General features: G+C 35.1%; 1 protein-coding gene across 6 annotated transcripts in view; it reads right to left on the bottom strand.

Annotated features, from left to right (window-relative positions):
* CSMD1 (CUB and Sushi multiple domains 1) overlaps window positions 1-12537 on the bottom strand; it is a 1231811-nt gene that overhangs the window by 147557 nt on the left and 1071717 nt on the right. For all 6 annotated transcript variants that reach the window (XR_013928146.1, XM_080387724.1, XM_080387722.1 and 3 more), the window contains one exon: window positions 10405-10614. Coding sequence is in view for 5 of the 6 variants with exons in the window: in XM_080387724.1 (XP_080243850.1) it covers window positions 10405-10614 (210 nt within the window). In the remaining variant the exon portion in view is untranslated. The remainder of the gene's footprint in view (window positions 1-10404; window positions 10615-12537) is intronic.

Raw genomic sequence — 12537 nt, 5'->3', positions numbered from 1 at the left:
GTTGAAGCTTCAGATTAGAATATTATATAAATTATGTGTTTATTTTGACTAAGATCTGAGAAGTAATAGCAATAGTTTTATAATGGGATAATTTTTTAACCATGACACACAATTAATTAAATAAATAAGATGGGCATACTTAGTATGTCACTAAGTGACATAATCTCATTAATAGATCAAGCATTTTCATAAACTTTATTTATACTTTTACTTTAGCATGTTAAGTCTGAAATAAAAACAATCTTGCTCTGAATGCAGCAACATTGAATCCAAATCTGCACACAGTAAAATTAATAATTTAATTGAACAAATTTAATAGGTGGTCACTTTTCTGCTAACATTCACAAGATTAAAAATTATCACATAATTTTTCAAAGATCTTTTTCCTATCTTGATATACAAAAAGATTTATAAATATAATGCAATTAATGCCAACCAAAAATAGTTGAATTATTTAGGAAAATAAATTTGTCCATGATGCCGGAAATTAAAATACATTAATTAAAAATGCAAATCTATTGCATGATCATGTTCACAGTGCAATTGCCAAAAATCTGAAAATACTTCTTTTAAAATTAATATGCAATTATACTTATGTAAATAATGGCAGCATAAGAACTTGAAACAACATTTTTTCTGATTATATTCATGTACTGTTCTATGCATCATCCGCTAAGAGTGGATGTAACTGCAGCACAACAAAAAATGGAGTTTTGAGGCACTATGAGCACTACATAGCAAAACAAACATTTCAAATCGGGTATAAGCTTATGTATTACTATGGTGGCTTATATTTATTTGACTGGTAATATTCCAGTTTCTTCATTACCTACATAACAATAAACATACATAACAATAAAATAGCACACAACTAATCACGAAAGTTTAAATGGGTTTTCACATTTAAACACTATAGTAAATGTTCCCATAAGGCATAAGAAAGTCATATTATTCATTAAAATTTTATGAAACAGAACATTTACACAATCTATTGGATTTTTTAATATCCATTAAACTATGCAAAAAAAAAAAAAAAAAAAAAAAAAAAAAAAATCACCTGACCTAAAAAATGAAAGGAATTCATGAAAGACTGTAAAGTCACAGAGCATCAGAAAGTGACAGAAGTCTACAAAGGAGAAAGTTCCCTCTAGCTATATCTGCATAACCCCCCCTGCATTAATGATTCAAAATATTTAATGTTGGGTTTTGTTTTTTCAAAGACCTTAAAATATTATTCATTTGAACACATTTAATTCATACAAAATAGTGCACTGAAAATTTAGAGGGTGATTTCACTAATAACATTTACTAAGATAAAGGTACTAAAGTACAGCTACTGTCATGAGTTTTTTTAGTCATTGCTAATTACAGTCATGCTATGAAATAAATAGAAGATTTATTCTGAGAAAGCAGCCTTCTTTTCCCTAATTCATTCAGTGAATCCAGAATCCAGTGTTTGTAACTATACAAAACTGGACAAGATGTGGAGGTACTAGAAATATTCAAAAGTCCTCTAATAAATCAGACTCCTCTTCCCCCAAATGACAAAAAATTAAGAAAAGAAAATGAAAACAACAATCAGAATTAATTGCTGCTAGAAAGGAAATATAAAAAGCTTTATTCTACCTTAATTACAGTTCATTAAATTTCTGTGCTAAATCTAGTAATGGGTCATTAATTTTTAATGCTATTATTACTCCTGCTATCTTTATTCATACAGTACTACTACAGATAATATCATTATCAACATCTTTATTCAAAATAGAGTACAGGAAATTAAGACTAATATATTAAATTATATAGAAAGGTACATAGATAATATATTAGTATATTTTATAATATATATTATATAATATATATAAATAATATAATAATGTATTTAAAATACAATAAGACATTATTCTGGAGAGTCAGAGAATGTCACAAATTTAGTTAGGAGGGTGCAGCAGTACATTGTCCAATAGTTACAATGACAATGGTTTGGAACACTGATAGTAAGTACCGGTACTTTTACACTTTGATTGTACAATCTTTTGAGGAGATGAATAAGCATGAAAAATATCCTTCCCCATTGGTTATTTTTTTGTAATACCGTATTCACAGATTTCATTTTAAATATACTTAATATGGTCTCATATTTTTTTAAGTTAGTCTTAAAAATTCCTGTCAGGAAAAAACATCTTACTTATCTAAATGAGAAGAAAACATGGGAACAGCTCAGGTGAAGGTGGAAATCCTGAGAAAGAATATCAACATCTGTCCATCCCTTAATTTGGATAACTTCCCTTGAAGTCCCTTGGATTGTTAATGGAAAAAATAAAGCTCACCTTTTAAAATTCTAGTTACTGTTTATTCAGAAATGTAGGTGCTTTTATCATAAGGTAAACAAAACACATACAGAAACTTTGAGGGTTTGTTTTGGTATCCGTTTTATAAAAGCAGAAGCCCTGCCTAAAGCAGATTACAATAAATTTGAAGGTCAGTCAGTCAGAATGAAAGCACTTCCACATGAGCAGAGCACACCACTTAAAGGAGGAGGGGGTGGGTGAGCAGAAGTGTAAAATGTGAAGATACTCTGCATGTGACTTCTGGTATAAATCCTATAGATGACTTATAAATTATTGGAGTAACTATAAGTCAGGTTATCCATCTGACTATGATATCATGATTTACAGGGCACTCAGGGAATATGTTTTATGTTTTTTATATAAACATGAATTATATTCTTTTCCGTTCTTTTGATATATGCAACAACTATACCCGATTTAACAGAGCAATTCATTATTCAGTCAGCACTATCAAATATTACCCACAAATCCTGATGTCATGCCTCACAAAAGAAAGCTTTTTTTTTTTTTTTTTTTTTTTTTTAATGCGTGTCATGCCCAAAGTCTTGTTTGGTATTGAGCTTTAAAAAATTATATGCCATTTCACAGCAGAAAAAACTCTAATGACAGCCTGAAATGAAGCCCAATGTAAAGGAAGTCTGAGAAAAATATTTAATTCCAATGCTGGCAGCAGTCAAATACTTGAATTTTAAAATTATCTCATATCGACATTTAGCATTTCTTTGTGCAGTATATTTTCCACTGGTAAGAAAAGAGTTTAAATCACAAAAGAAATATAACTGATCCTCTGCTATCTTGTTTTTATGATTCAAGTGTGTTTTCCTTCTTACATTAGCAATAGGTTGACTTACTGCCTTTGCAAGTGCCTCATACATCTGTAACACTTCAATATGGAAATAATTACTTCACAGAATATTTGTATTAGCCGAGTTGAGCATGCAAACACTCAAAATGTAAGGAAAGGTCACAATTAAGGCTACTTAAAACTTTCATTTAGTCTTACTGTACATTTCTCCACTATCATGCTGTTTGTAACTACAGATTCAAGAAAAAAAATCCACTTTCTCAGACTAGACTAGACTAGACCAGCATGGGCTGGGTTGGGTTGGAAGGGATGTTTAAAGATCATCTTGTTTCAACCCCCCTGCAATGATCGTGGATATTTTTCACTAGATCAGGTTGCTAAAAGTCCTGGTGAACCTGACTTTGAACTTTGAGGGATGGAGCACCCACAACTTTGCTGGGCAACCTGTTCCAGTGTCTCACCACCCTCATCATAAAGTATTTCTTTCTTATGTCCAACCTAAATCTACCCTCTTTCAGTTTAAAACCATTGCCCCTTGTCTTGTCAGTAAAGGCCTCGGTAAAAAGTCTCCATTTTTTTTACAACACCTTTTTAAATATTGAAAGGCAATAATAAGGACTCCCTGGAACCTTCTCCAGGCTGAACAACCCCAACTCTCTCAGCTTTTCTTCAAAGGAGAGTTGTTCCAGCCCTCTGATTATTTTTGTAGCCCTCCTCTAGACCTGCTCCAACAGGTCTCTCTTTCTTGTGCTGGGAGCACCAGAGCTGGATGCAGTCCTCCAGGTGGGGTGTCACGAGAGTGAAGTAGAGGGGGAGAATCAGCACCTTCAACCTGCTGGCAATGCTTCTTTTTATAGAAGCTCAGGATACAATTTGCTGCAGCCCAGAACAGGACTGGCAATCTGGAACCTTATTGTATTGCTTTAGGCACCAAAGAATTTCCAATGCAATGACTCAGGATTAGAGTCACAAAACATGGCTTACAAGTTAGAAAATTATTTGCTATAAGCCCCCTAAATATCTTTTTTCCATTAGTATTCCACCCCCCACCCTCCCACCCCTTAGGACATCAGCTAAAACAGTTTTAGAAATAGTTTTTCAACAATGCCTTTTTATTTCTATGATTCCTATGACTCAGAAGTTCTATCGTATTTGTCTTTTAGCTAGATAAACGTAATCAGATTTAACATGTTCAAATCATAGAATCATTTAGGTTGGAAAAGACCTTTGAGATCAAGTCGAACCATCCAACCAAGTAAAATAGTAAAATCATGTTGTGTATGTGCATGGGTGTGCTTGTGGGATGAAGGGAGTGCAATTAGAACTTTTTTCTGTGTTTTCTGGAACATTTTGCTCTCCAAATACAACAGGGTAAGATTCTTCCCTCATATTCAGCTTTATGCTACATTGAAATTCAAACCAGACTGAAAATGCTTTTAGAGTTCCAATAACAGGAACTAGGATTCCCCCAGTTAAAATAACAGAAATAAAATATTTTATCTGCTTCCCTTAAAAACGACCTAGTCCTAAAGGGAATGCTGTGTGGGAAAAAGATATTCCATAAGTGTTAAAAGGCTGAGGTAACAGTTGTATCATAGCCAGAGATTAAAACCCAGAAATATGTCTTAACAACCATTAGACTGTGTCCTTCTGTGTACTGAATTCTATTACAAATCTCTGAGTCCATAAAAGCTGTTTATTTCTTCTGACCTAGCACATACCTTGAGTCATTCCAGCTGTAGGCAGAGTATCCCAAGCCTGTAATTAGCTAACTTGGCTTGCCAATCAAACTTCTGTGACTTTTCTTCTCCCCCTCAGACCTAGTGTGCACAGGCTGTTTACTTCTCAGGTACTGATATTCGACAGATGCAAAGGTCTCAGAAACTCAAGATTGCTATTCAAATACAATTCAAAAATGTTCTTTAAGCATTTTTGGTGCCTTCCTGTCTTTGCATAGGGTGGCAAAACTACAATGGTGATAAGAGACACCCTTTCTCAATGCCATTTCTTAGCCAGAGTACAATATTTATTTCAACAACAGAAAAAGTGTAATTAAACTTAAATGTTGCTACTTTAAAAATCAGGCAGTTTTAAAATCCTCTCATCTTACAAGTAAATAAAAATAACTAATAAAATTTATCATGACTGCTTCAGACAGTTCAACAGGTAATCAGTATGAACTTCCTTCTTGACACACATGAAGCAAAAGGTTTCACAACACACACAAATTCAGTAAGTCAGCCTTGAACATAATAGAACACTCATCATTCCTTATGCTATGCAGTTACAAAGCTGAAGTGATAACAATACATGAGAACAGCATAAAACCAACATAACACAACAAGCTGTCCAGCAATGGCACTCATGGCCGTAGCTTCCCTAGGGTTCTGCTAAGGAGACAATGCTTTTTACTGCATTCAGAATTACACAGTACCTAAGTGATTTAGGTTATATATTCAAATCCTGTATTGCAAGAATTCACAGGCTAGTGCTTAAAAAGCAGCACTAGCTCCCTGCAAGCATGGGAAGCAAATATTTTGCTGTTCTCAGTGTACATACACTTTTCTTCCCCAAAATAATGTGCTCAGACTACAGTTCCAGGCTATATGAAGCTTCAATCTCATAAGTATTTTTCTGTCTTCAGAAAGTCAGTAGAAAAATTGAGAAATAGCATTATTAATTCCATCATTATATATTTATCATATATATATATAATCTATCAATACAATATCCATATTCTTTACTTCCACCAGAGATGAGGGGTTATCAGAAAGCCTTATCCTTCATAAAGTGCTAAGATATCTAGGAAAGCCTCATTTTTTATGACATAGAAGTTTTCTTCAAAAAGCATACCCATTAACAATCTCCCTTTATTCTTAGATTGATATATCTACAAAAATGCATCTACCTTGCAAAAAAATAGCGGCTACCTTAATGCTACTACTTTTTGTATTCTAGTTAGTAGAAATAGCACTTTTTTCACTCATGAAAAAGTAGTTCTTGAATTGAACCAAGTGTAGTACCATTCAGTAACAGGACAAATTTAATGCTGAATACATTCTAATGTAAATTTAAGTACATTTAAAAAAATCAGACTAGGATAAAGCTATGCACTCTTGTGGGCACTTCCTAATGTGCAACATACTCATTAAGACACTAGAATGGGTTCGGCCAATGTGACTACAACTATGGACTCCTCTTGTCTACTCATCTTTTTTTAAGGGTATATCAAATTAATTTAATTATTAGAAAAGCAATGTTTTTATTTATAGAAAATTTTTGCTATATTATAGTCTATTAGCACATCTGATAATGGGATAAATTAAGAGTCTGAAAAAACATCTATTAAATGTATTAAGATGTCAGGTCCTCAGATCTATCTGCTTTGTTTTACAAATTCATTTTCACAGAACTGGCAAACGTGGACAAAAGCAAAAGTACTAACAAACAATCTTTTAAATACTCAGAATAAATTTGTTCTCTAATTCTTTGCAGAATTGTTTGTGTGGTGCTACATCTGTTTGCACTGGTCTGATATACACCCTCCGGTTTTACATACAACCTTTACTTAGTCCTGACAACTATTTGTTCCATATTATTTAAAGATGTATTGCTTATGATTTTGTTCTGTGTTGATTGACTCAGGCAACTGAACTGTGTAAGCATTAATTGTACTAAAAATAATTTTTTAGCTTTATATGCATGATACACTTCCTTTTGCTCGTAAGAAGATTTTTGAATGTGACACCCATGCCAGCCTCTCATATTTTATCTCCCTCCCACGTCTATATCCCATGAACAGCAGTTAGGCAAGACACAGTGTGTATTAAAATGAGTTGTGACAAGGAATATTTCAACTGGGTAGCCAGTAAGCCAAACTGAATTGGTATCTATAGAGTAATACCATGTTTCCTCTCAATAAGGGCACTATTTCAAGACTCTATCCTCCATGTTACCAATACTGCTTTTCAAACATTTGTAGGAACTTTGAAATTTGACTGAAATTGGCCCATGGTTATAAAATCACATAACAGAAGCACAACAGTCTGGCATCACAACAGTGTAAGCCCTGCCTAAGCAGATACTACTCAAATATATGGAAAAAAATAAAGGTAAATAAATTTGCCTGAGACAGGCTAAATATAGAAAACTGTCATATCATAGAATAGTTTAGGTTGGAAGGGACCTTTAAAGGTCATCTAGTCCAACCCCCCTGCAATGAGCAGAGACATCTTTAACTAGATGAGGTTGCTCAAAGCCCCTTCCAACCTGACCTTGAACGTTTCCAGGGATGGGGCATCTACCACCTCTCTGGGCAACCTGTGCCAGTGTTTCACCAACCTCATTGTAAAAAATTTCTTCCTTATATCTAGTCTAAATCTGTCCTCTTTTAGTTTAAAATTATTACCCTTCGTCCTATCTCAACAGGTCCTACTAAAAAGTCTGTCCTCATCTTTCTTATAAGGCCCCATTAAATATTGAAAGGCTACGATAAGGTCTCCCCAGACCCATCTCTTTTTTCCAGGCTGAACAGCCCCAACTGTATCAGGCTTTCTTCACAGGAGAGATGTTTCATCTCTGATTGTTTTTGTGACCCTCCTCTGGACCCGCTCCAACTGGTCCATGTCTTTCCTGTGCTGAGGACTGCAGAGCTGGATGCAGTACTCCATGTGGGGTCCCACCAGAGTGGAGTCAAAGGGCAGAATTACCTCCCTCAGCCTGCTGGCTGTGCTTTTTTGATGCAGCCCAGGATACAGTTGCCTTTCTGGGCTGTGAAGGGACCATTGTTGATCTAGACAGACAGAGATACAGATCTCTATCCTCAGTTTTATTAAACATTGTGACTCTGGATCTGAAAAATCTCTTGCTAATTTAAAGGAAAAAAATAATTGATAGCCAGAGGTAACTTGTGTCACATTTGATGTCAGAGTAGTCTTGCAATACCAATTGTCTCACTGGGTATAAGCTCTATGTGAAAACAGACCCAAGCACTAACCAATGATTGGAAGAGTTTGAAGTACATGTCAATTCCATTATGTTGTGAACCAATCAAAATATATTATATAGGTTTCTTTTTTTTCCAAGTCTATGCCTTCTTTTATTTTGAGATGGCTTTTATTTCCTGAAACATCAACAAACATCAGTGTCCTTGCCAAAACCATAGAATACCATGTATAATAAATATATTTTGATCCAGATTCACAAGCAGAGATAAAAATACAACCCCCTATGTATTATAATGATTAGAAAGCAAACTGAATCTCTCTCCTTGTTCCCCTGCTGAAATTGTCACACTATGTTAAAATATGAATGTATGCTTTCTTTTAAAGGGAACACAAAACCTTGCTGAGCAAGCTGGAACAGTGTTTCTAGAAGAACATATTATACGGTCTACAGACAACTTAAGATTTAACTATTAATTTCATGACAGAAAATGCTGTTTGCCAGGAGTTACTCACATGTAGTTGAGCCTATAAAGACTAAATACGATTATTCCTTGTTATTGTTAGGAAAAAAACACATTAACTACAACCAGAACTAAGAGCTCTGGAGAATATATAGAAAGCATGCCACATGGCTTTGTATTTTATTTATTTGGTATTTCTGCATTTTGCCACATTTCAAGTCTTTCCAGAAAATACTAAAAAGAGCCATCTGTCCAACTACAATTACACTTGACTGCTCAAAATAAAAATCACAATAGGTGGGTGTGATGTTGTGAGAATATTCACTACTTCTAAGCCTATGTGACAGAACAAAACTCCACAGGTAATAGAGAGATGTGACCTCTTTGTAGGCACTCTTTACAAGCATTAGCCTAATTCAGGTGCTCTGAATCTTCCTCTCTATCCATTGACTCTGTAGATATGATTTAACTATAACTATACATATGTGTGTATGCAAATACATACTGTACTGGGCCTGGCTACAATACGGTTCATTTTCTTCACGGCAGCTTATATGGTGCTGTGGTTTAAATCTGTGGCCAAAACAATACTGATAACACAGTAATGTTCTGGCTTTTGCTGAACACTGCTTGCACAGCATCAAGGCCATCTCTATTTATCAGTGTGCCCTGCCAGTGAATAGACTGGGAGTGCAGAATAAGCTGGTAGGGGACACCAGGCAAATGATGTGAACTAACCAAAGGATATTCCATACAATATAAAATCATGCTTAGCAATTAAAAGGAAAAAGAAGGGATTTAGGGTTGTTAGCCATCTTTTGCTGGGAACTGGCTGGGCATCAGTCTGCCTGTGGGAGATGGGGAGTGATTGCCTTTGCATCACTTGTTTTGTTTTCTTTCTCTTCTTTCCCTTATCCTTCACTCATTAAACAATGTTTTTTATCTTGGCCCCCAAGCTTTGTTTTTACTGTTCCTTTCCTCTTTTCCCCATCCCACTGGGGGTGGGAGGGGAGTGAGCAGCTACGTGGAGCTTAACTGTCCACCAGAATTAACCCACACATACATGTTTACACAAACATATATATGAAAACCTAACCAAGTTATCTAAATTAATAGCCTAGAATAAACTAGCATGAGTCTTCCTCACTGCAGTTAGATGGATGTTAGAATGGAACCAGGCGTTCCATTTTGTTAAACTGTTCAGATCCTGCAACATGGCTTAACAGTTTTTGGTAAGAGTATTTTAACATTTTTAGAAATATGCATGTATTAATGATGTTCTATAGTCACTAATGAGTGAAGAAAAAAATTGAACAGTAGAAGACTATAGAAAGTTCACATGTTCACATACTGAATATATGCATTTCAAAATACAGATACAGGCTGTGTGTTATCTGGTATCTTTTCATTTCCTGTTAATTTTCAACTAAGTCCTGACTGAAAAAATATAAGAATTATACAGGTTTTTGTCTGAGTATTTAAAATAATCCATATTATATTTTGAAATCTTCATTCATTACACTAAATATAACAAGATTATATAAATTGGAAAACAAAATAGTGAATATTAGTACTATTGCCCAGTAACAGTACACCTTAATGGGATGGAAAGGGATATCAGCTATGTGACCTTTGGCAAATGACATCATTGTGGCTTCAGGTTTTTACATCGGTAAAATAAAGATTCCAATTCAGCAAGATTTCAGTTGTAAAAAAGTTCAATCTATGGATTAAACAATTCAGTTCTTAAAATTATTCATAGTATATGTCTAACCTGTTCTTTAAAATGGAAAAAAAAATATTTCTTTTTAACCATAAAGTCTGTTGTGCTAGTTCCAACTTACCTTGGTACGTCAATTTAAATCCTTGCCTGTTTTCTGAGTGATCACTGTAAAAATGGACAAGTGTTTCATGAGTAGTACTTAGCAAGGGTGATGGCAATTCCATTCCACTAAACTGGCCGATTATAGAGCTGGTGTGGTATGGCCCATTCTGAATTTCAAGGAAATCATGATTTGCTTCAGTAGAGAAATTCAGAAACTGAATGTGTGCACCTGCAGCATTGAGAAAGAAAAATTAAACCCAGAGGCTTTATAATTCATATTGCTTAACACTACAGCATGCAAATAAAAATTATATAAAAAAAAGTCATAATAATTGTTATAGGCACTATATTTATATTTTAGTCACCATTCAAAGTGGGATGCTTAAATTAAGGAAATAGCTGCTAAGCATTGCAGGAGTCGGAGCTTCTAATTTTTGGGTTCCTAATAAACATAACTACCACACATGTAGGGGCCAATGACAGGAAGTCACAAACTCAACAGATATTTGTCAGGTTCCTAAACCCGCCATCAGAAACATTCAAATGAGGAGCACATCACAAGTCCTGCTGTCTCACGGTATGGTCAGGACTCAGCTGAAAAATCATTACTGCAGCTGGGCCAGGCCTCTGAGGATCAGGATCAGCTCAGCACCTGGGTAGGTTACTAACGGAGTAACCTCTCGGAGGCAGAAGTCTACATACCTACCTAGTTTAAAATATCTACTCTGCCTTGCTTTTCCTGATCCAAGCCACCTGCATTTGCTGCCTCTTCCCTCCAGCTTGAGCCAGTGTGTCTTGAGAGTCATTCTGCTCTGTATGCAGTGCTGTAAGATGCACTGAACTCCAGACTGTGGACAGGCTCATTTACTACAAATCCTCTGTGGAAGTCAGGTGATTTCTCACCAGGCCTTTCTCACAAAATGAAAGGGAGAAAGATGACTCCCCAAATGCTGAACAGTCAGAAGTGTAAGCATAATCTCATAGCAAGAGCTGTTTTTGAGTTCTGGCACTACTTTATGTGGACTGAGGACTTGGGATTCAGGGTACTCAAGTTATGTGCATATATAGTATGAAAAGAGGGATGGGGGATGAACCCCTAGTTTGAAAGCCAAGTAGTACCAAGTAACTTGCAACTGCACTGCTTGGGCTGAACCTTGCTCTGGTAGACTATAAGGAACTAGCTGGAATGGAAGAAAACAGAATTACTGAATGAGCCAACAAAGCAGTGTGAAATATTCAATGCCTTAACTCTCTGCTTGACATTGTTATTTAGCAGTAGAGACATATTTTTCATTCCAAGAGAGTACCTTATAATCACCAGGGTCATTCATTCGCTCATTCTTGCTCTATAGCTCATTTCTTTGCCTCTGTGGTTTGGTATCTAATCACTTGTATAAAAGGGATATATATTTTTTTCCCACAGGAGAAACTAAATAAGTTTCCAAATAAACTGGTTGTTAAAGAGCACTTGTAAGAATATGGGATATTTAGCTCTAGTACCTTCTTTTAGCTATGCAGAGGGGGAGATACAAAAACAAGTATTTCAGCTACTGAATAAGAAAACTTATTCCAACGCTATCAACAGAGAGGCACGTACAGAATATACAAGAGTCTCAATATCAGCCATCTCTTGTATGATACCTGATGCAGTTAGCCTGACTTGAGTGAAATCACTAACTTTACAAAGCTCTCAGGATTTTAAGATGAGGTAGGACATAAAACCGTTGCTTGGAAACACCTTGACTTCAGTATCAGCATTTAGAGACTCCCACCAGGGACTGGATGTCAGCAGCATAGAAATTCTGAAGAATTGGGCAGCCACTGAATATTATACTTAAGTTGCTAAAGTGTCAAGCGGATAATTGAATTGAACATATGTACAAAATCAATGTTTAGGTATTTAAATAAATGTAGCCTACTGTTCTGAAATAGTCTCTGATAAGCCACAGAGTACCTTTAAATTTGAATAATTCTTATTTATCTACTGGGAAGGGAAGTATATGACTAGTTATAGATATTCAGTATAGAAAACCATTTTATTTTAAAAGTGAAAAGTAGATTTACCAGTAACTTTAAAAAAGTTAAACTGCCTAAAATAGTTACATTTTAAACACAAACATAAACATATTTTTTTCCCTCAGGGTTTTTCAAA

This window comes from Falco punctatus (assembly GCF_963210335.1).
Source record: "Falco punctatus genome assembly, chromosome: 5".
Lineage (NCBI taxonomy): Eukaryota > Metazoa > Chordata > Aves > Falconiformes > Falconidae > Falco > Falco punctatus.
Note: the sequence above shows the minus strand (reverse complement) of the source record. Positions and strands in the feature narration are given on the sequence as shown.